The following is a 24,921-nucleotide window of genomic DNA, read 5'->3' as shown; positions in this document are numbered from 1 at the left end:
TTGGTAGGTCAATAGCCTTGTTTGCGTTTTCATCACATTCTAGCAGTGGTGGGATAACTAAGATAAGCCCCCCTGCACGTGATAACCGTGTGCTGGCCAAAAGGTCACCCCTGATCCGTGACACATTGGTGGCAGCACGGAAGGATTCGTGAGTTATTATTCACAGAGGCTTGATAAGACTTTCTGGTTGATCAGAGGTTGATTCTCACTGGAGTTTCTTTCTTTCTGCAGGCTGTTTTCCTGTTACTTGTGCTAGTGAACGCTGAGTAGACATGGGCGACTTCACCATTTTACTAGACAACCTTGCTCAAACCTGCCAAGAACTGGAACAGATCAAAGCACAACAAGCAAAAGACCATGAGAGGGTGTCCAAGTCATTTGAAAAGACACTGCTTTCCATCCTTAAACAAGAGCAGTCCATCCTGAATCAGGTGGAGGAAGACCACCAGCGGCTGAAGGATGAGCTTTCCTCAATCCAGAGGGATAATGAGCTCGCCCTACATAACGGAGCTTGTGAGATTAATAGCATGGTACACACAATCTGCAATGTGTCGTCCCAGCTGAAGCAAGCACTGGTCACCTCCAGAAACAATGATCTGGTAATGAGGCAAATTCAAGGAACAGTCTCCAACATCTTCTCTAAAAAGAACCACATCAACATCAGACTAAAGAAAGTTCACTTTTCCCCTCGTCCTCTGCAGACCACACCTTTAGGGGAGATTGGATGTGAAGAACAAACTCTCGGCTTATCCATCCCTTGTCTGAGTTCGGAATCCAACTGGAACAATATAACAAACAAACCAGTCCTAGTAAGTGATGAAACTCCACCGTGGGAGGACAAGTCGGACGATCCTGGGAGATATGTGGGAGTAAAGATGGAGTATGACAGCGACCATGAGTCCATGTCCACCACCACATACCAATCATCTGTGGATCTGAGGAAACGGCATGAAGATCAGAGGCTGAACCCTTCGCTGAGAGATCTGGCTGTCATGGAAGCAGACAATGCAGCTCTGTGTCCTCAGGTGGCCACCAAAATCTGGATCACAGGCAACAAAAATACAGCACAGAAGCTTAACAACAAGCTGCATGGATCAAAAGCCATGGTAGCAAATGGAGACTTGAGTAAAAAACCCTCCACCCCGCACCTAACCAGCAAAGGAACTAGGGTAAACCCTAGGAGAGAGGCATTTCAGCAGCTCAAATCGTCCTCCAAACGTAATCAAGCAACTGGGCTGAAAAATGAGACCATGACGAGGCTGGAGTCAGAAATCCTGGGCAACCTCCAAGAAACCAATGATCAAAACGAGACCGAGACAATGTGTGAGGAGGAAGAACAAGATGGAGTCACCAACCAAGAGCAAAATACTTTATTTAGAGCAACTGCGGCCTATGTGTTTGAAGATGAGTTTGAGAGCTCAGAAGACATCGTGGAGGATATGGAGACAGATCATGTGAGGGATCCCAAAACTTGCAGACAAGTGGCCATCAGAGACAGCCGGGTCCCATCAGCCAAGAAGCAAAACGATGGAGAACAGGTACCCAGATTGAACTCATTGGACTATAGTACTCAAGACACAGAATCCAGGGAAACCTCACTAGAGAGCAACGCAATTCAAGTGACACATCAAAGACCGCCCTCAGGCATTGACTACATGCGGATGTCTGATGAGACGTCAGATTCCCTCACTGGAGACATTCTCAATGTTCCTCAGAGGTCATGTTCTCCCAGCGATAGTGTGAAGTCTTCATATACCTTCATCATTGAGTCTCCCAAAAAAAAGCATCCAGAAGTCAAGTGTGGTACATATTCCCATTCATCGAATCCCAATAGTCGAGAGTCTAGAAAAAGACCACCAGTGATCACACTGGAAAAATCTAAAATAAAATCAAAACAGCAAACTCCAGCTGTCCCAGATGGGAAGCAGAGACCAGGGACTAAAATCAGAAATCAAAGGCTGCAAGGCAACTGGAGACCTATACTTCGCTCATCATCCTTGCCGTACATCGAGAGGTTATCTCGGCCACATACCGCTCCTTCGAGATCCACCAGACCAATGTCTGCCAAGGAAAGAAGAGATTCTGTGTCTAGTTCATCAAGCACTTGGTCGAATCCCAGGAGTGTGGCCACCTCCACACCATCAGGTGCTCTCCGTGAGATACGGGTCCGGGTCAAGTCTGCTCAGTATTCTAGAAAGCCTCCAAAGACATCACCCCAGCATCCAAGAAGCCTTAGTAGGAGTGAGCCGAGCCTAGTTGACAACGCTTTGGCTGCTCGTGGAGATGGCATCACCAGGCTTCTAAGACAGTTTGGTAAGTTTGGATCTGGACGGGCAGAGTTAAACCTGCCCCATGGTATTTGTGGCAGCAGCTCTGGCTCCATCTATATAGTGGATTATGGAAACAGACGGCTTCAGGTGATGGACATCAAGGGGAAACTTCTCCAACAATTTGCTTTGGAAGCAAAGAATTACTTTGATGTTGCCGTGAGTAATCGGGGCCTGGTGGCTGTGACCAACTCCAGTGACCGCTCCGTGGATGTATATAGTAAACACGGACGCCTACTCCAAGTCATATCCCGAAACTGGGGAGCCCCGAGGGGCATCACTGCCAACTATAGAGACGAGTTCATAGTGGCAGACATGAAACTGGGAAACATCTGTGCCCTGAGCCTAGACCCTATCTCCGGACGTCAGAAGGAAATCACAGTGGTACCAGGATTTAACAAGCCTTACCTCCTGGCCTCCAATAGTCAGGGGCTCATGGCTGTGTCTGAGAGGGGCTTAGATGGTGGCTGCTGTGTGAAGGTTTTAGGGGAGGACTGGCAACTCCTCAAGGTTCTAGGCCTCAAATCCAGCCCAGGCCCTGTTCTGTGCAATCCCTGGGGGGTCTGCGTGGACAGTCAGGGAGGAGTGCTGGTATCGGACTGGGCACAGACACATCGTCTTATCTACTACCCCGGCAGGAAACCGGCCCGTGTCATAGTGTCAGGCGGCCTCAGCAGCCCCCGGGGACTGGCCGTGTGGCAGGACGGTCTGGTGCTGGTGGCTGACAGCATGCACAACTGTATGAAGTTATTCCAGTATCAGGACCCAGAGGACTGAAATCACATCCTGGGGTTCATCTCATTCCTGGTGGGGCCCCTGGGAGCAGATAAGAAGGGACCAAGCAGTACCTGGAAAACTGTCCTAATAAGACAAGGCGATCATTGATGGAAGGTGACGCCATGTCCAGAGGTTATTTACTGAACACAAAGAGCAGAGGCAGAAGCCGAAAGGTTTAAATTAGTCTATTGCTCTCTGTTATCAGCCAGTTCTATAGTGGTTCTACAACAGATAAATGACAGGAAGTTCAAAGCCTCCTGACCCAACAATCCCTGCTTTATATTGTCCTTCTTCTGATAATGCTTCAGCACTGTGCTAAGCTGAGCTCTCTGTGTAAAACCTACAAGAGAAACAATGAGCAAAAACCCTGCTGTAATTAAGTAACAATGTAGGACCGTCCCGATCAGAGTCACCTTGTCGTGGTGGGATGGCTTTTATGCCATTTTTTTCATCAAAAACAGTATTACTAAGAAGTCGGTGTTATTTAGATGCACTTTTTGCTTTTTACTTATTTAGTTACAGCAGGGTTTTTGCTCATTTTGTTTCTTGCAGCTTTTGTATGTTTTATGGCCAGTGTGAACATGAGTTTATGTGCTGCATGTGTACCACCTCAAACCAAGCTCAATTTTTGTGTTTTGACCTCTCTGTGTGTAGTAACCGGATCCTGAGGTCCGGAGCGATGTCCGAGATCACATTACAGGATGGTCGAGAATTACCCGCACAAACTATAAAGATCGCCCTGCAGTCTGACCAAAAGGAGGAGCCGAGGAGTCCAGCCCCGATGTAGAAAGGCAGCCCCCATAACAGTGCGTCACCCACAGATCCCCCATAACAGTGCATCATCCACAGATCCCCTATAACAGTGCGTCATCCACAGATCCCCCATAATAGTGTGTCATCCACAGATCCCCCATAACAGTGCATCATCCACAGATCCCCCATAATAGTGCATCATCCACAGATCCCCCATAACAGTGCGTCATCCACAGATCCCCCATAACAGTGCATCATCCACAGATCCCCTATAACAGTGCATCATCCACAGATCCCCCATAACAGTGCATCATCCACAGATCCCCTATAACAGTGCATCATCCACAGATCCCCCATAACAGTGCGACATCAACAGATCCCCAATAAAATACCATTTTCACACTGCGGTTTCCTGTTGTTAGATGAGAACAAACATTTTAATTTCTTATTGGTTTGAAAAAATGTGAAAGACACAAGAGAATCTGTTCTGAGGGGGCGGCACAGATAGATGTGAGATGATGAATCATGGCCCCGCCCCTGAGGAACACAAGCATTCAGTCTTATGAACTTTCCTCTCCAAACAAGAAACAAAGAAAGGAGAAAATATTTTTATTATATAAAAATGAATGTAAACAATGATAGGGGTCCTCCCTCCTTCCAGGGGTCTACAGCCTAATGAGCCCACACTGCAGCCTGTCCCCACTGGACGTCTTAACATCAACAGAAAATACCTGAAAAAATTCATGATATAAAACAAATTCTCTGTCATTTTTGAGTTGACGTCGGCAACGTTCAGTACTGAAATTAAAAATACACGGAGTCTACTGTGTCGTGGTCCATCTATCTGTGGAAAGGAAAGAGAAAAAATAAGAAAATTATAGAACTGAGAAATATCCGGGCAACAAGCAGTCAAGTTCTGAAACACTCTCTGATGCTGAGACACATCACCAGCTCCCCCTAGTGGTGGCTCCATACAGGATCTTATCATGTATCTCTGTATACAGGGAGCTCCCCCTAGTGGTGGCTGCAGACAGGATCTTATCATGTATCTCTGTATACAGGGAGCTCCCCCTAGTGGTGGCTGCAAACAGTATCTTATCATGTATCTCTGTATACAGGGAGCTCCCCCTAGTGGTGGCTGCAGGCAGAATCTTATCATGTATCTCTGTATACAGAGAGCTCCCCCTAGTGGTGGCTGCAGACGGGATCTTATCATGTATCTGTATACAGGGAGCTCCCCCTAATGGTGGCTGCAGACAGGATCTTATCATGTATCTATGTATACAGGGAGCTCCCCCTAGTGGTGGCTGCAGACAGGATCTTATCATGTATCTCTGTATACAGGGAGCTCCCCCTAGTGGTGACTGCAGACAGGATCTTATCATGTATCTCTGTATACAGGGAGCTCCCCCTAGTGGTGGCTGCAGACAGGATCTTATCATGTATCTGTGTATACAGGGAGCTCCCCCTAGTGGTGGCTGCAGACAGGATTTTATCATGTATCTCTGCATACAGGGAGCTCCCCCTAGTGGTGGCTGCAGACAGGATCTTATCATGTATCTCTGTATACAGGGAGCTCCCCCTAGTGGTGGCTACAGACAGGATCTTATCATGTATCTCTGTATACAGGGAGCTCCCCCTAGTGGTGGCTCCATACAGGATCTTATCATGTATCTCTGTATACAGGGAGCTCCCCCTAGTGGTGGCTGCAGACAGGATCTTATCATGTATCTCTGTATACAGGGAGCTCCCCCTAGTGGTGACTACAGACAGAATCTTATCATGTATCTCTGTATACAGGGAGCTCCCCCTAGTGGTGGCTGCAGACAGAATCTTATCATGTATCTCTGTATACAGGGAGCTCCCCCTAGTGGTGACTGCAGACAGGATCTTATCATGTATCTCTTTATACAGGGAGCTCCCCCTAGTGGTGGCTGCAGACAGGATCTTATCATGTATCTCTGTATACATGGAGCTCCCCCTAGTGGTGGCTGCAGACAGGTTCTTATCATGTATCTCTGTATACAGGGAGCTCCCTCTAGTGGTGGCTGCAGACAGGTTCTTATCATGTATCTCTGTATACAGGGAGCTCCCCCTAGAGGTGGCTGCAGACAGATATGATCATTTATCTTTGTATACAGGGAGCTCCCCCTAGTGGTGACTGCAGACAGGATCTTATCATGTATCTCTGTATACAGGGAGCTCCCCCTAGTGGTGGCTGCAGACAGGATCTTATCATGTATCTCTGTATACAGGCAGCTCCCCCTAGTGGTGGCTGCAGACAGGATCTTATCATGTGTCTCTGTATACAGGGAGCTCCCCCTAGTGGTGACTACAGACAGATATTATCATGTATCTCTGTATACAGGGAGCTCCCCCTAGTGGTGGCTGCAGACAGATATCATTATTTATCTCTGTATACAGGGAGCTCCCCCTAGTGGTGACTGCAGACAGAATGTTATCATGTATCTCTGTATACAGGGAGCTCTCCCTAGTGGTGGCTGCAGACAGATATGATCATTTATCTTTGTATACAGGGAGCTCCCCCTAGTGGTGACTGCAGACAGAATGTTATCATGTATCTCTGTATACAGGGAGCTCCCCCTAGTGGTGACTGCAGACAGAATGTTATCATGTATCTCTGTATACAGGGAGCTCCCCCTAGTGGTGACTGCAGACAGATATTATCATGTATCTCTGTATACAGGGAGCTCCCCCTAGTGGTGGCTGCAGACAGGATCTTATCATGTATCTCTTTATACAGGGAGCTCCCCCTAGTGGTGGCTGCAGACAGGATCTTATCATGTATCTCTGTATACAGGGAGCTCCCCCTAGTGGTGGCTGCACACAGATATTATCCTGTATCTCTGTATACATTGAGCTCTCCCTAGTGGTGGCTGCAAACAGGACCTTAGCATGTATCTCTATATACAGGGAGCTCCCCCTAGTGGTGGCTGCAGACAGGATCTTATCATGTATTTCTGTATACAGGGAGCTCCCCCTAGTGGTGACTGCAGAGAGGATCTTATCATGTATCTCTGTATACAGGGAGCTCCCCCTAGTGGTGACTGCAGACAGATCTTATCATGTATCTCTGTATACAGGGAGCTCCCCCTAGTGGTGACTGCACACAGATATTATCCTGTATCTCTGTATACATTGAGCTCTCCCTAGTGGTGGCTGCAAACAGGACCTTAGCATGTATCTCTATATACAGGGAGCTCCCCCTAGTGGTGGCTGCAGACAGAATCTTATCATGTATCTCTGTATACAGGGAGCTCCCCCTAGTGGTGGCTGCAGACAGGATCTTATCATGTATTTCTGTATACAGGGAGCTCCCCCTAGTGGTGACTGCAGACAGGATCTTATCATGTATCTCTGTATACAGGGAGCTCCCCCTAGTGGTGGCTGCAGACAGGATCTTATCATGTATCTCTATATACAGGGAGCTCCCCCTAGTGGTGACTGCAAACAGATATTATCCTGTATCTCTGTATACATTGAGCTCTCCCTAGTGGTGGCTGAAAACAGGACCTTATCATGTATCTTTGTATACAGGGAGCTCCCCCTAGTGGTGGCTGCAGAGAGAATCTTATCATGTATCTCTGTATACAGGGAGCTCCCCCTAGTGGTGGCTGCAGACAGGATCTTATCATGTATCTCTGTATACAGGGAGCTCCCCCTAGTGGTGACTGCAGACAGGATCTTATCATGTATCTCTGTATACAAGGAGCTCCCCCTAGTGGTGACTGCAGACAGGATCTTATCATGTATCTGTATACAGGGAGCTCCCCCTAGTGGTGACTGCAGACAGGATCTTATCCTGTATCTCTGTATACAAGGAGCTTCCCCTAATGGTGACTGCAGACAGGATCATATCATGTATCTCTGTATACAGGGAGCTCCCCCTAGTGGTGGCTGCAGACAGGATATTATCCTGTATCTCTGTATACAGGGAGCTCCTCCTAGTGGTGACTGCATACAGGCTCTTATCATGTATCTCTGCATACAGGGAGCTCCCCCTAGTGGTGTCAGCAGAGAGGATCTTATCATGTATCTCTGTATACAGGGAGCTCCCCCTAGTGGTGACTGCAAACAGATATTATCCTGTATCTCTGTATACATTGAGCTCTCCCTAGTGGTGGCTGAAAACAGGACCTTATCATGTATCTCTGTATACAGGGAGCTCCCCCTAGTGGTGGCTGCAGAGAGAATCTTATCATGTATCTCTGTATACAGGGAGCTCCCCCTAGTGGTGGCTGCAGACAGGATCTTATCATGTATCTCTGTATACAGGGAGCTCCCCCTAGTGGTGACTGCAGACAGGATCTTATCATGTATCTCTGTATACAAGGAGCTCCCCCTAGTGGTGACTGCAGACAGGATCTTATCATGTATCTGTATACAGGGAGCTCCCCCTAGTGGTGACTGCAGACAGGATCTTATCCTGTATCTCTGTATACAAGGAGCTTCCCCTAATGGTGACTGCAGACAGGATCATATCATGTATCTCTGTATACAGGGAGCTCCCCCTAGTGGTGGCTGCAGACAGGATATTATCCTGTATCTCTGTATACAGGGAGCTCCTCCTAGTGGTGACTGCATACAGGCTCTTATCATGTATCTCTGTATACAGGGAGCTCCCCCTAGTGGTGTCAGCAGAGAGGATCTTATCATGTATCTCTGTATACAGGGAGCTCCCCCTAGAGGTGGCTGCAGACAGGATCTTATCATGTATCTCTGCATACAGGGAGCTCCCCCTAGTGGTGGCTGCAGACAGGATCTTATCATGTATCTCTGCATACAGGGAGCTCCCCCTAGTGGTGGCTGCAGACAGGATCTTATCATGTATCTCTGTATACAGGGAGCTCCCCCTAGTGGTGACTGCAGGCAGGATCTTATCATGTATCTCTGTATACAGGGAGCTCCCCCTAGTGGTGGCTGCAGACAGAATCTTATCATGTATCTCTGTATACAGGGAGCTCCTCTAGTGGTGGCTGCAGACAGGATCTTATCATGTATCTTTGTATACAGGGAGCTCCCCCTAGTGGTGGCTGCAGACAGGATCTTATGTATCTCTATACAGGGAGCTCCCCCTAGTGGTGGCTGCAGACAGATATCATTATTTATCTCTGTATACAGGGAGCTCCCCCTAGTGGTGGCTGAAGACAGGATCTTATGTATCTCTGTATACAGGGAGCTCCCCCTAGTGGTGACTACAGACAGATATTATCATGTATCTCTGTATACAGGGAGCTCCCCCTAGTGGTGGCTGCAGACAGGATCTTATGTATCTCTGTATACATGGAGCTCCCCCTAGTGGTGGCTGCAGACAGATATCATTATTTATCTCTGTATACAGGGAGCTCCCCCTAGTGGTGGCTGAAGACAGGATCTTATGTATCTCTGTATACAGGGAGCTCCCCCTAGTGGTGACTGCAGACAGATATTATCCTGTATCTCTGTATACATGGAGCTCTCCCTAGTGGTGGCTGCAAACAGGACATTATCATGTATCTCTGTATACAGGGAGCTCCCCCTAGTGGTGGCTGCAGACAGGATCTTATCATGTATCTCTGTATACAGGGAGCTCCCCCTAGTGGTGACTGCAGACAGGATCTTATCATGTATCTCTGTATACAGGGAGCTCCCCCTAGTGGTGGCTGCAGACAGGATCTTATCATGTATCTCTATATACAGGGAGCTCCCCCTAGTGGTGACTGCAGACAGGATATTGTCATGTATCTCAGTATACAGGGAGCTCCCCCTAGTGGTGACTGCAGACAGATATTATCCTGTATCTCTGTATACAGGGAGCTCCCCCTAGTGGTGACTGCAGACAGGATCTTATCATGTATCTCAGTATACAGGGAGCTCCCCCTAGTGGTGGCTGCAGACAGTATCTTATCATGTATCTCTGTATACAGGAGCTCCCCCTAGTGGTGACTGCAGGCAGAATCTTATCGTGTATCTCTGTATACAGGAGCTCCCCCTAGTGGTGACTGCAGAGAGAATCTTGTCATGTATCTCTGTATACAGGGAGCTCCCCCTAGTGGTGACTGCAGACAGGATATTATCATGTATCTCAGTATACAGGGAGCTCCCCCTAGTGGTGACTGCAGACAGATATTATCATGTATCTCTGTATACATGGAGCTCTCCCTAGCGGTGGCTGCAGACAGGATCTCATCATGTATCTCTATATACAGGGAGCTCCCCCTAGTGGTGGCTGCAGACAGGATCTTATCATGTATCTCTGTATACAGGGAGCTCCCCCTAGTGGTGGCTGCAGACAGTATCTTATCATGTATCTCTGTATACAGGGAGCTCCCCCTAGTGGTGACTGCAGACAGGATCTTATCATGTATCTCTATATACAGGGAGCTCCCCTAGTGGTGGCTGCAGACAGGATCTTATCATGTATCTCTGTATACAGGGAGCTCCCCTAGTGGTGACTGCAGACAGATATTATCATGTATCTCTTTATACAGGGAGCTCCCCCTAGTGGTGGCTGCAGACAGGATCTTATCATGTATCTCTGTATACATGGAGCTCCCCCTAGTGGTGGCTGCAGACAGGTTCTTATCATGTATCTCTGTATACAGGGAGCTCCCCCTAGTGGTGACTGCAGACAGGATCTTATCATGTATCTCTGTATACATGGAGCTCCCCCTAGTGGTGGCTGCAGACAGGTTCTTATCATGTATCTCTGTATACATGGAGCTCCCCCTAGTGGTGGCTGCAGACAGGTTCTTATCATGTATCTCTGTATACAGGGAGCTCCCCCTAGTGGTGACTGCAGACAGATATTATCATGTATCTCTGTATACAGGGAGCTCCCCCTAGTGGTGGCTGCAGACAGGATCTTATCATGTATCTCTTTATACAGGGAGCTCCCCCTAGTGGTGACTGCAGAGAGAATCTTATCATGTATCTCTGTATACAGGGAGCTCCCCCTAGTGGTGGCTGCAGACAGGATCTTATCATGTATCTCTGTATACAGGGAGCTCCCCCTAGTGGTGGCTGCACACAGATATTATCCTGTATCTCTGTATACATTGAGCTCTCCCTAGTGGTGGCTGCAAACAGGACCTTAGCATGTATCTCTATATACAGGGAGCTCCCCCTAGTGGTGGCTGCAGACAGAATCTTATCATGTATCTCTGTATACAGGGAGCTCCCCCTAGTGGTGGCTGCAGACAGGATCTTATCATGTATTTCTGTATACAGGGAGCTCCCCCTAGTGGTGACTGCAAACAGATATTATCCTGTATCTCTGTATACATTGAGCTCTCCCTAGTGGTGGCTGAAAACAGGACCTTATCATGTATCTTTGTATACAGGGAGCTCCCCCTAGTGGTGGCTGCAGAGAGAATCTTATCATGTTTCTCTGTGTACAGGGAGCTCCCCCTAGTGGTGACTGCAGACAGGATCTTATCATGTATCTCTGTATACAGGGAGCTCCCCCTAGTGGTGGCTGCAGACAGGATCTTATCATGTATCTCTATATACAGGGAGCTCCCCCTAGTGGTGACTGCAAACAGATATTATCCTGTATCTCTGTATACATTGAGCTCTCCCTAGTGGTGGCTGAAAACAGGACCTTATCATGTATCTTTGTATACAGGGAGCTCCCCCTAGTGGTGGCTGCAGAGAGAATCTTATCATGTATCTCTGTATACAGGGAGCTCCCCCTAGTGGTGGCTGCAGACAGGATCTTATCATGTATCTCTGTATACAGGGAGCTCCCCCTAGTGGTGACTGCAGACAGGATCTTATCATGTATCTCTGTATACAAGGAGCTCCCCCTAGTGGTGACTGCAGACAGGATCTTATCATGTATCTCTGTATACAAGGAGCTTCCCCTAATGGTGACTGCAGACAGGATCATATCATGTATCTCTGTATACAGGGAGCTCCCCCTAGTGGTGGCTGCAGACAGGATATTATCCTGTATCTCTGTATACAGGGAGCTCCTCCTAGTGGTGACTGCATACAGGCTCTTATCATGTATCTCTGCATACAGGGAGCTCCCCCTAGTGGTGTCAGCAGAGAGGATCTTATCATGTATCTCTGTATACAGGGAGCTCCCCCTAGTGGTGACTGCAAACAGATATTATCCTGTATCTCTGTATACATTGAGCTCTCCCTAGTGGTGGCTGAAAACAGGACCTTATCATGTATCTCTGTATACAGGGAGCTCCCCCTAGTGGTGGCTGCAGAGAGAATCTTATCATGTATCTCTGTATACAGGGAGCTCCCCCTAGTGGTGGCTGCAGACAGGATCTTATCATGTATCTCTGTATACAGGGAGCTCCCCCTAGTGGTGACTGCAGACAGGATCTTATCATGTATCTCTGTATACAAGGAGCTCCCCCTAGTGGTGACTGCAGACAGGATCTTATCATGTATCTGTATACAGGGAGCTCCCCCTAGTGGTGACTGCAGACAGGATCTTATCCTGTATCTCTGTATACAAGGAGCTTCCCCTAATGGTGACTGCAGACAGGATCATATCATGTATCTCTGTATACAGGGAGCTCCCCCTAGTGGTGGCTGCAGACAGGATATTATCCTGTATCTCTGTATACAGGGAGCTCCTCCTAGTGGTGACTGCATACAGGCTCTTATCATGTATCTCTGTATACAGGGAGCTCCCCCTAGTGGTGACTGCAGAGAGGATCTTATCATGTATCTCTGTATACAGGGAGCTCCCCCTAGTGGTGACTGCAGAGAGGATCTTATCATGTATCTCTGTATACAGGGAGCTCCCCCTAGAGGTGGCTGCAGACAGGATCTTATCATGTATCTCTGCATACAGGGAGCTCCCCCTAGTGGTGGCTGCAGACAGGATCTTATCATGTATCTCTGCATACAGGGAGCTCCCCCTAGTGGTGGCTGCAGACAGGATCTTATCATGTATCTCTGTATACAGGGAGCTCCCCCTAGTGGTGACTGCAGGCAGGATCTTATCATGTATCTCTGTATACAGGGAGCTCCCCCTAGTGGTGGCTGCAGACAGAATCTTATCATGTATCTCTGTATACAGGGAGCTCCTCTAGTGGTGGCTGCAGACAGGATCTTATCATGTATCTTTGTATACAGGGAGCTCCCCCTAGTGGTGGCTGCAGACAGGATCTTATGTATCTCTATACAGGGAGCTCCCCCTAGTGGTGGCTGCAGACAGATATCATTATTTATCTCTGTATACAGGGAGCTCCCCCTAGTGGTGGCTGAAGACAGGATCTTATGTATCTCTGTATACAGGGAGCTCCCCCTAGTGGTGACTACAGACAGATATTATCATGTATCTCTGTATACAGGGAGCTCCCCCTAGTGGTGGCTGCAGACAGGATCTTATGTATCTCTGTATACATGGAGCTCCCCCTAGTGGTGGCTGCAGACAGATATCATTATTTATCTCTGTATACAGGGAGCTCCCCCTAGTGGTGGCTGAAGACAGGATCTTATGTATCTCTGTATACAGGGAGCTCCCCCTAGTGGTGACTGCAGACAGATATTATCCTGTATCTCTGTATACATGGAGCTCTCCCTAGTGGTGGCTGCAAACAGGACATTATCATGTATCTCTGTATACAGGGAGCTCCCCCTAGTGGTGGCTGCAGACAGGATCTTATCATGTATCTCTGTATACAGGGAGCTCCCCCTAGTGGTGACTGCAGACAGGATCTTATCATGTATCTCTGTATACAGGGAGCTCCCCCTAGTGGTGGCTGCAGACAGGATCTTATCATGTATCTCTATATACAGGGAGCTCCCCCTAGTGGTGACTGCAGACAGGATATTGTCATGTATCTCAGTATACAGGGAGCTCCCCCTAGTGGTGACTGCAGACAGATATTATCCTGTATCTCTGTATACAGGGAGCTCCCCCTAGTGGTGACTGCAGACAGGATCTTATCATGTATCTCAGTATACAGGGAGCTCCCCCTAGTGGTGGCTGCAGACAGTATCTTATCATGTATCTCTGTATACAGGAGCTCCCCCTAGTGGTGACTGCAGGCAGAATCTTATCGTGTATCTCTGTATACAGGGAGCTCCCCCTAGTGGTGACTACAGACAGGATCTTATCATGTATCTGTATACAGGGAGCTCCCCCTAGTGGTGACTGCAGAGAGAATCTTGTCATGTATCTCTGTATACAGGGAGCTCCCCCTAGTGGTGACTGCAGACAGGATATTATCATGTATCTCAGTATACAGGGAGCTCCCCCTAGTGGTGACTGCAGACAGATATTATCATGTATCTCTGTATACATGGAGCTCTCCCTAGCGGTGGCTGCAGACAGGATCTCATCATGTATCTCTATATACAGGGAGCTCCCCCTAGTGGTGGCTGCAGACAGGATCTTATCATGTATCTCTGTATACAGGGAGCTCCCCCTAGTGGTGGCTGCAGACAGTATCTTATCATGTATCTCTGTATACAGGGAGCTCCCCCTAGTGGTGACTGCAGACAGGATCTTATCATGTATCTCTATATACAGGGAGCTCCCCTAGTGGTGGCTGCAGACAGGATCTTATCATGTATCTCTGTATACAGGGAGCTCCCCTAGTGGTGACTGCAGACAGATATTATCATGTATCTCTTTATACAGGGAGCTCCCCCTAGTGGTGGCTGCAGACAGGATCTTATCATGTATCTCTGTATACATGGAGCTCCCCCTAGTGGTGGCTGCAGACAGGTTCTTATCATGTATCTCTGTATACAGGGAGCTCCCCCTAGTGGTGACTGCAGACAGGATCTTATCATGTATCTCTGTATACATGGAGCTCCCCCTAGTGGTGGCTGCAGACAGGTTCTTATCATGTATCTCTGTATACATGGAGCTCCCCCTAGTGGTGGCTGCAGACAGGTTCTTATCATGTATCTCTGTATACAGGGAGCTCCCCCTAGTGGTGGCTGCAGACAGGTTCTTATCATGTATCTCTGTATACATGGAGCTCCCCCTAGTGGTGGCTGCAGACAGGTTCTTATCATGTATCTCTGTATACATGGAGCTCCCCCTAGTGGTGGCTGCAGACAGGTTCTTATCATGTATCTCTGTATACAGGGAGCTCCCCCTAGTGGTGGCTGCAGACAGGTTCTTATCATGTATCTCTGTATACAGGGAGCTCCCCCTAGTGGTGGCTGCAGACAGGATCTTATTATATATCTCTGTATACAGGGAGCTCCCCCTAGTGGTGGCTGCAGACAGGATCTTATCATGTATCTCTGTATACAGGGAGCTCCCCCTAGTGGTGACTGCAGACAGAATCTTATCATGTATCTCTGTATACAGGGAGCTCCCCCTAGTGGTGGCTGCAGACAGAATCTTATCATGTATCTCTGTATACAGGGAGCTCCCCTAGTGGTGACTGCAGACAGGATCTTATCATGTATCTCTGTATACAGGGAGCTCCCCCTAGTGGTGGCTGCAGACAGGTTCTTATCATGTATCTCTGTATACAGGGAGCTCCCCCTAGAGGTGGCTGCAGACAGATATGATCATTTATCTTTGTATACAGGGAGCTCCCCCTAGTGGTGACTGCAGACAGGATCTTATCATGTATCTCTGTATACAGGGAGCTCCCCCTAGTGGTGGCTGCAGACAGGATCTTATCATGTATCTCTGTATACAGGGAGCTCCCCCTAGTGGTGGCTGCAGACAGGATCTTATCATGTGTCTCTGTATACAGGGAGCTCCCCCTAGTGGTGGCTGCAGACAGATATCATTATTTATCTCTGTATACAGGGAGCTCCCCCTAGTGGTGGCTGAAGACAGGATCTTATGTATCTCTGTATACATGGAGCTCCCCCTAGTGGTGGCTGCAGACAGATATGATCATTTATCTTTGTATACAGGGAGCTCCCCCTAGTGGTGGCTGCAGACAGATATCATCATGTATCTCTGTATACAGGGAGCTCCCCCTAGTGGTGACTGCAGACAGATATTATCATGTATCTCTGTATACAGGGAGCTCCCCCTAGTGGTGACTGCAGACAGGATCTTATCATGTATCTCTTTATACAGGGAGCTCCCCCTAGTGGTGACTGCAGAGAGAATCTTATCATGTATCTCTGTATACAGGGAGCTCCCCCTAGTGGTGGCTGCAGACAGGATCTTATCATGTATCTCTGTATACAGGGAGCTCCCCCTAGTGGTGGCTGCAAACAGGACCTTAGCATGTATCTCTATATACAGGGAGCTCCCCCTAGTGGTGGCTGCAGACAGGATCTTATCATGTATTTCTGTATACAGGGAGCTCCCCCTAGTGGTGACTGCAGACAGAATCTTATCATGTATCTCTGTATACAGGGAGCTCCCCCTAGTGGTGGCTGCAGACAAAATCTTATCATGTATCTCTGTATACAGGGAGCTCCCCCTAGTGGTGACTGCAGACAGGATCTTATCATGTATCTCTGTATACAGGGAGCTCCCCCTAGTGGTGACTGCAGACAGGATATTGTCATGTATCTCAGTATACAGGGAGCTCCCCCTAGTGGTGACTGCAGACAGATATTATCCTGTATCTCTGTATACAGGGAGCTCCCCCTAGTGGTGACTGCAGACAGGATCTTATCATGTATCTCAGTATACAGGGAGCTCCCCCTAGTGGTGGCTGCAGACAGTATCTTATCATGTATCTCTGTATACAGGAGCTCCCCCTAGTGGTGACTGCAGGCAGAATCTTATCGTGTATCTCTGTATACAGGAGCTCCCCCTAGTGGTGACTGCAGAGAGAATCTTGTCATGTATCTCTGTATACAGGGAGCTCCCCCTAGTGGTGACTGCAGACAGGATATTATCATGTATCTCAGTATACAGGGAGCTCCCCCTAGTGGTGACTGCAGACAGATATTATCATGTATCTCTGTATACATGGAGCTCTCCCTAGCGGTGGCTGCAGACAGGATCTCATCATGTATCTCTATATACAGGGAGCTCCCCTTAGTGGTGACTGCAGACAGGATCTTATCATGTATCTCTGTATGCAGGGAGCTCCCCCTAGTGGTGACTGCAGACAGGATCTTATCATGTATCTCTGTATACAGGGAGCTCCCCCTAGTGGTGGCTGCAGACAGGATCTTATCATGTATCTCTGTATACAGGGAGCTCCCCCTAGTGGTGACTGCAGACAGGATCTTATCATGTATCTCTGTATACAGGGAGCTCCCCCTAGTGGTGGCTGCAGACAGGATCTTATCATGTATCTCTGTATACAGGGAGCTCCCCCTAGTGGTGGCTGCAGACAGGATCTTGTCATGTATCTCTGTATACAGGGAGCTCCCCCTAGTGGTGACTGCAGACAGGATCTTATCATGTATCTCTGTATACAGGGAGCTCCCCCTAGTGGTGGCTGCAGACAGGATCTTATCATGTATCTCTGTATACATGGAACTCCCCCTAGTGGTGGCTGCAGACAGGTTCTTATCATGTATCTCTGTATACAGGGAGCTCCCCCTAGTGGTGACTGCAGACAGAATCTTATCATGTATCTCTGTATACAGGGAGCTCCCCCTAGTGGTGGCTGCAGACAGAATCTTATCATGTATCTCTGTATACAGGGAGCTCCCCTAGTGGTGACTGCAGACAGGATCTTATCATGTATCTCTGTATACAGGGAGCTCCCCCTAGTGGTGGCTGCAGACAGGTTCTTATCATGTATCTCTGTATACAGGGAGCTCCCCCTAGAGGTGGCTGCAGACAGATATGATCATTTATCTTTGTATACAGGGAGCTCCCCCTAGTGGTGACTGCAGACAGGATCTTATCATGTATCTCTGTATACAGGGAGCTCCCCCTAGTGGTGGCTGCAGACAGGATCTTATCATGTATCTCTGTATACAGGGAGCTCCCCCTAGTGGTGGCTGCAGACAGGATCTTATCATGTGTCTCTGTATACAGGGAGCTCCCCCTAGTGGTGACTACAGACAGATATTATCATGTATCTCTGTATACAGGGAGCTCCCCCTAGTGGTGGCTGCAGACAGATATCATTATTTATCTCTGTATACAGGGAGCTCCCCCTAGTGGTGGCTGAAGACAGGATCTTATGTATCTCTGTATACATGGAGCTCCCCCTAGTGGTGGCTGCAGACAGATATGATCATTTATCTTTGTATACAGGGAGCTCCCCCTAGTGGTGGCTGCAGACAGATATCATCATGTATCTCTGTATACAGGGAGCTCCCCCTAGTGGTGACTGCAGACAGATATTATCATGTATCTCTGTATACAGGGAGCTCCCCCTAGTGGTGACTGCAGACAGGATCTTATCATGTATCTCTTTATACAGGGAGCTCCCCCTAGTGGTGACTGCAGAGAGAATCTTATCATGTATCTCTGTATACAGGGAGCTCCCCCTAGTGGTGGCTGCAGACAGGATCTTATCATGTATCTCTGTATACAGGGAGCTCCCCCTAGTGGTGGCTACACACAGATATTATCCTGTATCTCTGTATACATTGAGCTCTCCCTAGTGGTGGCTGCAAACAGGACCTTAGCATGTATCTCTATATACAGGGAGCTCCCCCTAGTGGTGGCTGCAGACAGGATCTTATCATGTATTTCTGTATACAGGGAGCTCCCCCTAGTGGTGACTGCAGACAGAATCTTATCATGTATCTCTGTATACAGGGAGCTCCCCCTAGTGGTGGCTGCAGACAAAATCTTATCATGTATCTCTGTATACAGGGAGCTCCCCCTAGTGGTGACTGCAGACAGGATCTTATCATGTATCTCTGTATACAGGGAGCTCCCCCTAGTGGTGACTGCAGACAGGATATTGTCATGTATCTCAGTATACAGGGAGCTCCCCCTAGTGGTGACTGCAGACAGATATTATCCTGTATCTCTGTATACAGGGAGCTCCCCCTAGTGGTGACTGCAGACAGGATCTTATCATGTATCTCAGTATACAGGGAGCTCCCCCTAGTGGTGGCTGCAGACAGTATCTTATCATGTATCTCTGTATACAGGAGCTCCCCCTAGTGGTGACTGCAGGCAGAATCTTATCGTGTATCTCTGTATACAGGAGCTCCCCCTAGTGGTGACTGCAGAGAGAATCTTGTCATGTATCTCTGTATACAGGGAGCTCCCCCTAGTGGTGACTGCAGACAGGATATTATCATGTATCTCAGTATACAGGGAGCTCCCCCTAGTGGTGACTGCAGACAGATATTATCATGTATCTCTGTATACATGGAGCTCTCCCTAGCGGTGGCTGCAGACAGGATCTCATCATGTATCTCTATATACAGGGAGCTCCCCTTAGTGGTGACTGCAGACAGGATCTTATCATGTATCTCTGTATGCAGGGAGCTCCCCCTAGTGGTGACTGCAGACAGGATATTATCATGTATCTCTGTATACAGGGAGCTCCCCCTAGTGGTGACTGCAGACAGATATTATCATGTATCTCTGTATACAGGGAGCTCCCCCTAGTGGTGACTGCAGACAGATATTATCATGTATCTCTTTATACAGGGAGCTCCCCCTAGTGGTGGCTGCAAACAGGACCTTATCATGTATCTTTGTATACAGGGAGCTCCCCCTAGTGGTGACTGCAGAGAGAATCTTGTCATGTATCTCTGTATACAGGGAGCTCCCCCTAGTGGTGGCTGCAGACAGGATCTCATCATGTATCTCTATATACAGGGAGCTCCCCCTAGTGGTGACTGCAGACAGGATCTTATCATGTATCTCTGTATAGAGGGAGCTCCTCCTAGTGGTGACTGCAAACAGGACCTTATCATGTATCTTTGTATACAGGGAGCTCCCCCTAGTGGTGACTGCAGAGAGAATCTTGTCATGTATCTCTGTATACAGGGAGCTCCCCCTAGTGGTGGCTGCAGACAGGATCTCATCATGTATCTCTATATACAGGGAGCTCCCCCTAGTGGTGACTGCAGACAGGATCTTATCATGTATCTCTGTATACAGGGAGCTCCCCCTAGTGGTGGCTGCAGACAGTATCTTATCATGTATCTCTGTATACAGGGAGCTCCCCCTAGTGGTGACTGCAGACAGGATCTTATCATGTATCTCTATATACAGGGAGCTCCCCTAGTGGTGGCTGCAGACAGGATCTTATCATGTATCTCTGTACACAGGGAGCTCCCCCTAGTGGTGGCTGCAGACAGAATCTTATCATGTATCTCTGTATACAGGGAGCTCCCCCTAGTGGTGACTGCAGACAGGATATTATCATGTATCTCAGTATACAGGGAGCTCCCCCTAGTGGTGGCTGCAGACAGGTTCTTATCATGTATCTCTGTATACAGGGAGCTCCCCCTAGTGGTGGCTGCAGACAGAATCTTATCATGTATCTCTGTATACAGGGAGCTCCCCCTAGTGGTGGCTGCAGACAGGATCTTATCATGTATCTCTGTATACAGGGAGCTCCCCCTAGTGGTGACTGCAGACAGATATTATCATGTATCTCTGTATACAGGGAGCTCCCCCTAGTGGTGGCTGCAGACAGGATCTTATCATGTATCTCTGTATACATGGAACTCCCCCTAGTGGTGGCTGCAGACAGGTTCTTATCATGTACCTCTGTATACAGGGAGCTCCCCCTAGTGGTGACTGCAGACAGAATCTTATCATGTATCTCTGTATACAGGGAGCTCCCCCTAGTGGTGGCTGCAGACAGAATCTTGTCATGTATCTCTGTATACAGGGAGCTCCCCCTAGTGGTGACTGCAGACAGGATCTTATCATGTATCTCTGTATACAGGGAGCTCCCCCTAGTGGTGACTGCAGACAGGATCTTATCATGTATCTCTGTATACAGGGAGCTCCCCTAGTGGTGACTGCAGACAGGATCTTATCATGTATCTCTTTATACAGGGAGCTCCCCCTAGTGGTGGCTGCAGACAGGATCTTATCATGTATCTCTGTATACATGGAGCTCCCCCTAGTGGTGGCTGCAGACAGGTTCTTATCATGTATCTCTGTATACAGGGAGCTCCCCCTAGTGGTGACTGCAGACAGGATCTTATCATGTATCTCTGTATACAGGGATCTCCCCCTAGTGGTGACTGCAGACAGGATCTTATCATGTATCTCTGTATACAGGGAGCTCCCCCTAGTGGTGACTGCAGACAGGATCTTATCATGTATCTCTGTATACAGGGAGCTCCCCTAATGGTGACTGCAGACAGGATCTTATCATGTATCTCTGTATACAGGGAGCTCCCCCTAATGGTGACTGCAGACAGGATCTTATCATGTATTTCCGTATCCAAGGTGCTCCCCCTTGTTGTTGCTGCAGACAGAATCTAGTGCCTATAATGTAGTGCGGCTCATACCTCACAGTGGTGTCTCCTTTCTGTAGTTGAATCCACAAGTGCGACCCTCGAACTGCAGTTTGATTGCCTGCTTGAGGTGAAGTTGTGGGTCCATAGTGGTGATGGAGATAAGTGAGGAGTCTTGTCTCCTCGGGGAGTGGTCCTGGTTCTCCTTCACTGGAGATCTCAGAGGGTTTTTCTTACTATAGGAGAGCACAAGGTCCACAGGGTTCCCAGCAGTCGTCACTGAATCTTCCTTGTGTGTAGGTGAGGTCAGTAGGTTTGATGGTTTGTTCTTAGGATCCACTGGATCTACAGTTGGTCTGGACAAAGGAGGCACCAGGGGATTACTGTTTCCTGGAGAGGAGACAGAGCCTGCATTCACACGAGGTTGCCAGGGCTCATGTGTGATGTTTATTACTTTCTTTGGCGAGCTGATGATTTTGCCGTGGATCTCGCCCACGGCGTGGCTGGAGGAGTACCCCGAGCTGCTGCTTTTACTTTGAGCATAATCTGGTGCAGTGCTGTCAGGATCGGGTCTTGTGTTATCCATAGAGTGCATGCTGTCCCCGGCCTTGAAGTGAGCGTATGTCAGGCTCCCGTATTTAGGGTTGGTGAGTATCCCATTCCTCCTTAGCTCACGATCAGGAGAAGTCGGACTTTGGCTACAGATGGTAATCTCTTCCTCATGATCAGGTATTAGTCCAGGACAGGTTGAGGCAGGGAAGGCAGTAAAACCGACCATGCCAGAGAGGGCAACCACTTGTCGAGAGCGGCTGCGTGGTAGCGAGTGTTGCTGAACCTTCTGGGTAAAGGTGAGGCTGTCCATCGGCACGGTGGCCTGGGAATGGTATGTGGAGCATGTCAGCACAGACCCCGCAGAGCTCTTCAGAGAGTTGTCGAGTGAGCGGCTGCCTGTCGACACAGGGGAAAGTGTGGACCAGCTGCCACATCCACCATCCACTCGCTGACTACCAGGGGCATCCTTTACTGGAGCCCTCACCACTGGTCCTTGGTAGGATGGCACACCATGAGCTTCCAAGAGATGAACTATGGCTGTGTGCCCTCCTTTGGCTGCTACGTTTATAGGGGTGCGTCCACAGTAGTCAGCATGGAAAGGGCTGGCATGTCCTTCCTCCAGAAGGACTTTGGCCAGGGCATGGTGGCCTTCCTGAGCTGCTATACAGAGAGGGGTGGCTCCCTGGGAACACTGAGCATCAGTGAACACCCCATGCTCCATCAACAGTTGGGCGATATTGGCATGGCCTCGCCACGCGGCGCAGTGAAGTGGAGTTCTCTTTTCTTTGTCAAAAGCATTGCAATTAGCCCTACCGACCTCCAGAAGAAGATGAGCCATGTCAGCGTCCCCTTGCCAGCAGGAGGCATGCAAAGCCGTGCGTTCTTCTGGGTCTCTCCCTTCGGCGTCAGCACCGTGCTCCAATAGAACTTTTGCTATACTTGTAAGTCCTTGCAAGGCCAAAAGGTGCAGCAGCGGCTTCCCTTGGGTGGTCTTCATGTCAGGGTCTGCTCCTTTCCTCAGTAGTAACTCCACTGTGGTTTTGTGGCCTGCAAGAGCAGCAAAGCATAAAGCTGTCATGCCATCACTGCCTCTCTGGTTGACGGAGGACCCTCGGTTAATCAGCAGTTCTACACAGCCGGTGTGCCCTTCTTCAGCTGCCAGGAGGAGAGGTGTGTACCCTTCTCTGTCCTTCAGTCCCACCTTGGCTCCTCCGTCTAACAAGGCACGGCAAACACTTCTCCGACCCTCACAGGCCGCCCAGTGCAATGCTGTCCACCCCAGGTGGTCCTGATGATTCTCATTCAGGCCCCTATGTAGTAAGGCCCTCACTGCCTCCTCTCCTCGAGCTGTGGCTGCAGCCAGGAGGAGTGCCGACCTCCCTTCTTTGTCTGAGACATCGGCGGAGGCGCCCCATAGTAGTAGCACACGCACCGTTTCAGCATGTCCTCCAGAAGCAGCTGCCAAAAGTGGTGTCATCTGGTCCTTGCCAGGCCTGTCCGGGTTGGCCCCAGCTTCAAGGAGATGTTCTGCCACTTCTTCTTGCCCCTCGTAAGCAGCGACCAGAAGTGGGGTTAACCCTTCCCTGTCCAGCAGCTCTGGATCTGCCCCATGTTCCAACAAAACAGATATCAGTTGTGGATGCCTCTGACCGGTTGGAGCACAGAGACATGCAACGGCCAGGGCAGTACGTCCTTCTTTATCACATGTATTCACATTAGCCCCAGATTCCAGTAGTAATTCAGCCACTGCACAATGGCCCATGTATGCCGCCGCCATGAGCGGAGTGCGGCCCTCCACATCAGCATGATCTATCTCTGCTCCAGCCTTCAGAAGAGCCTTGACGGGACCCTCGTGTCCACCCCACGCTGCTGCCCTCAGTGCAGTGCGTCCATTAGGACCAGATGTGTCTGGCTGAGCCCCAAATGCAAGCAGTGACTCCACTACCTCAGTGTGCCCCCCCCAAGCAGAAGCACGTAGAGGGCTCCAACCACGACTGTCAACATGGTCATGCCGGGCACCGTGTTCAAGAAGAAACTCCACCACCGGCAAGTGCCCCTGGTGAGCAGCCAGCCCCAGCGGAGTCTGTCCATCTTCATCTGTGGCCTCCAGACTGGCTCCTCTGGAAAGCATCAGCTTCACAGCGTCCAGGTTCCCAGCATGGGCCGCGGCCGCAAGCAGAGTTCGCCCGGACCTGTCCCTCTGATTCAGTCCACCCCCAGTGTCTAAGAGGAACTCCAGAGAAACGCCTCGTTCCAGGGTTCTCTTCAGGGAACTTGATTCCTCCACCATGGAGGCTCCGTCTACTTTAGGCCGGGCTAACAAAAGCAACTGTAAGACCTCCAACGCTAAAGGGACATTAGAGGCCAAACAGTCCGACACCGGCACCTCCGTCCACAGGAGCCACAGAGCCAAATGACACGGCTCAAGCCCCCGAATGTCAGCCAGGAGGAGATGTGTGGCCAGCTGGGCGACCTCGGCTGGCAGCAGGTGTGGTGCCTGTGTAGATAAGCTCATGGCGAGCATGCAGTGCCCGTCGGTGACGTTACACAGGTACTTCTGGGTACAGTACTTCACATCCAGTAGCCACTCCGAGAAGCTGTGATGGAAGAGCAGCACCTGGCCGTGATCCTGGGGGCGCAGCAGCATGGCGATGGATGCCAGGGTCTTGCTGAACTCCTCCGCCCTCCAGCCTTCCATCTGTTTAGTCCACACGGCATTTTGGAGCTGCGGCCGGGACAGAGGAGCGGGAGCGGCCAAGATGACGTTCAGCAGCGTCCGCACCGGGCAGAACTGGCGTCCCGAGAAGAGGCGCTGGCACAGCCACAGGTACAGGCCATTCAGCGTGCCGGGGATGTGGCGGATCTCTCGCAGGAGGATGGACCCCTCCGACACGCCGTCCAGCACACGCTCCAGGAACAGGAAGCAGCCATTGCTCTTTATGTGCAGCTGGTTCAGCATCTCGGCCGTGTCCAGGGTCAGGTGCTGCCGCAGAGCCGCCTCCAGGTCCAGGCGGCACAGGATGTAGCGCTGCACGTCACGCACAATGTGGGCCTTACGGAGGTCGTCCAGGCAGAGTCTGCGGAAACCTGCGGCGGGAGGAAAAGCATCAGTCAATGGCAACAACCACAAGTCCCAGCATGTCACTATCTGACATCCGGATATACAGGAGAGGCTGAGTATCTGACAACCTGATGTACAGGAGAGGCTGATTATCTGACAACCTGAACTACAGGAGAGGCCGATTATCTG

The 24,921-nt window shown here is 49.5% G+C and overlaps 2 protein-coding genes across 4 annotated transcripts in view; one reads left to right on the top strand and one right to left on the bottom strand.

Annotated features, from left to right (window-relative positions):
* LOC143817498 (uncharacterized) overlaps positions 1–4,394 on the top strand; it is a 66,620-nt gene extending 62,226 nt beyond the window's left edge. Inside the window, exons 2-3 of one of the 2 annotated variants that reach the window (XM_077298966.1) lie at positions 232–599; positions 702–4,394. In XM_077298966.1, coding sequence (XP_077155081.1) covers positions 273–599; positions 702–3,104 — 2,730 coding nt within the window. In that variant the 5' untranslated portion in view covers positions 232–272 and the 3' untranslated portion in view covers positions 3,105–4,394. Of the gene's footprint in view, positions 1–231 lie in introns of both variants that reach the window. The other variant, XM_077298965.1, reaches the window with a different exon arrangement.
* Positions 4,395–4,450: 56 nt separating this feature from the next.
* Positions 4,451–24,921, bottom strand: part of LOC143817497 (uncharacterized) — a 63,250-nt gene continuing 42,779 nt past the window's right edge. For both annotated transcript variants that reach the window (XM_077298964.1, XM_077298963.1), the window contains exons 4-5: positions 21,174–24,758; positions 4,451–4,701 (exon numbers count right to left, since the gene is read on the bottom strand). In XM_077298964.1, coding sequence (XP_077155079.1) covers positions 21,175–24,758 — 3,584 coding nt within the window. In that variant the 3' untranslated portion in view covers positions 4,451–4,701; position 21,174. The remainder of the gene's footprint in view (positions 4,702–21,173; positions 24,759–24,921) is intronic.

This window comes from Ranitomeya variabilis, chromosome 3 (assembly GCF_051348905.1).
Source record: "Ranitomeya variabilis isolate aRanVar5 chromosome 3, aRanVar5.hap1, whole genome shotgun sequence".
Taxonomy (NCBI): domain Eukaryota; kingdom Metazoa; phylum Chordata; class Amphibia; order Anura; family Dendrobatidae; genus Ranitomeya; species Ranitomeya variabilis.
Note: the sequence above shows the minus strand (reverse complement) of the source record. Positions and strands in the feature narration are given on the sequence as shown.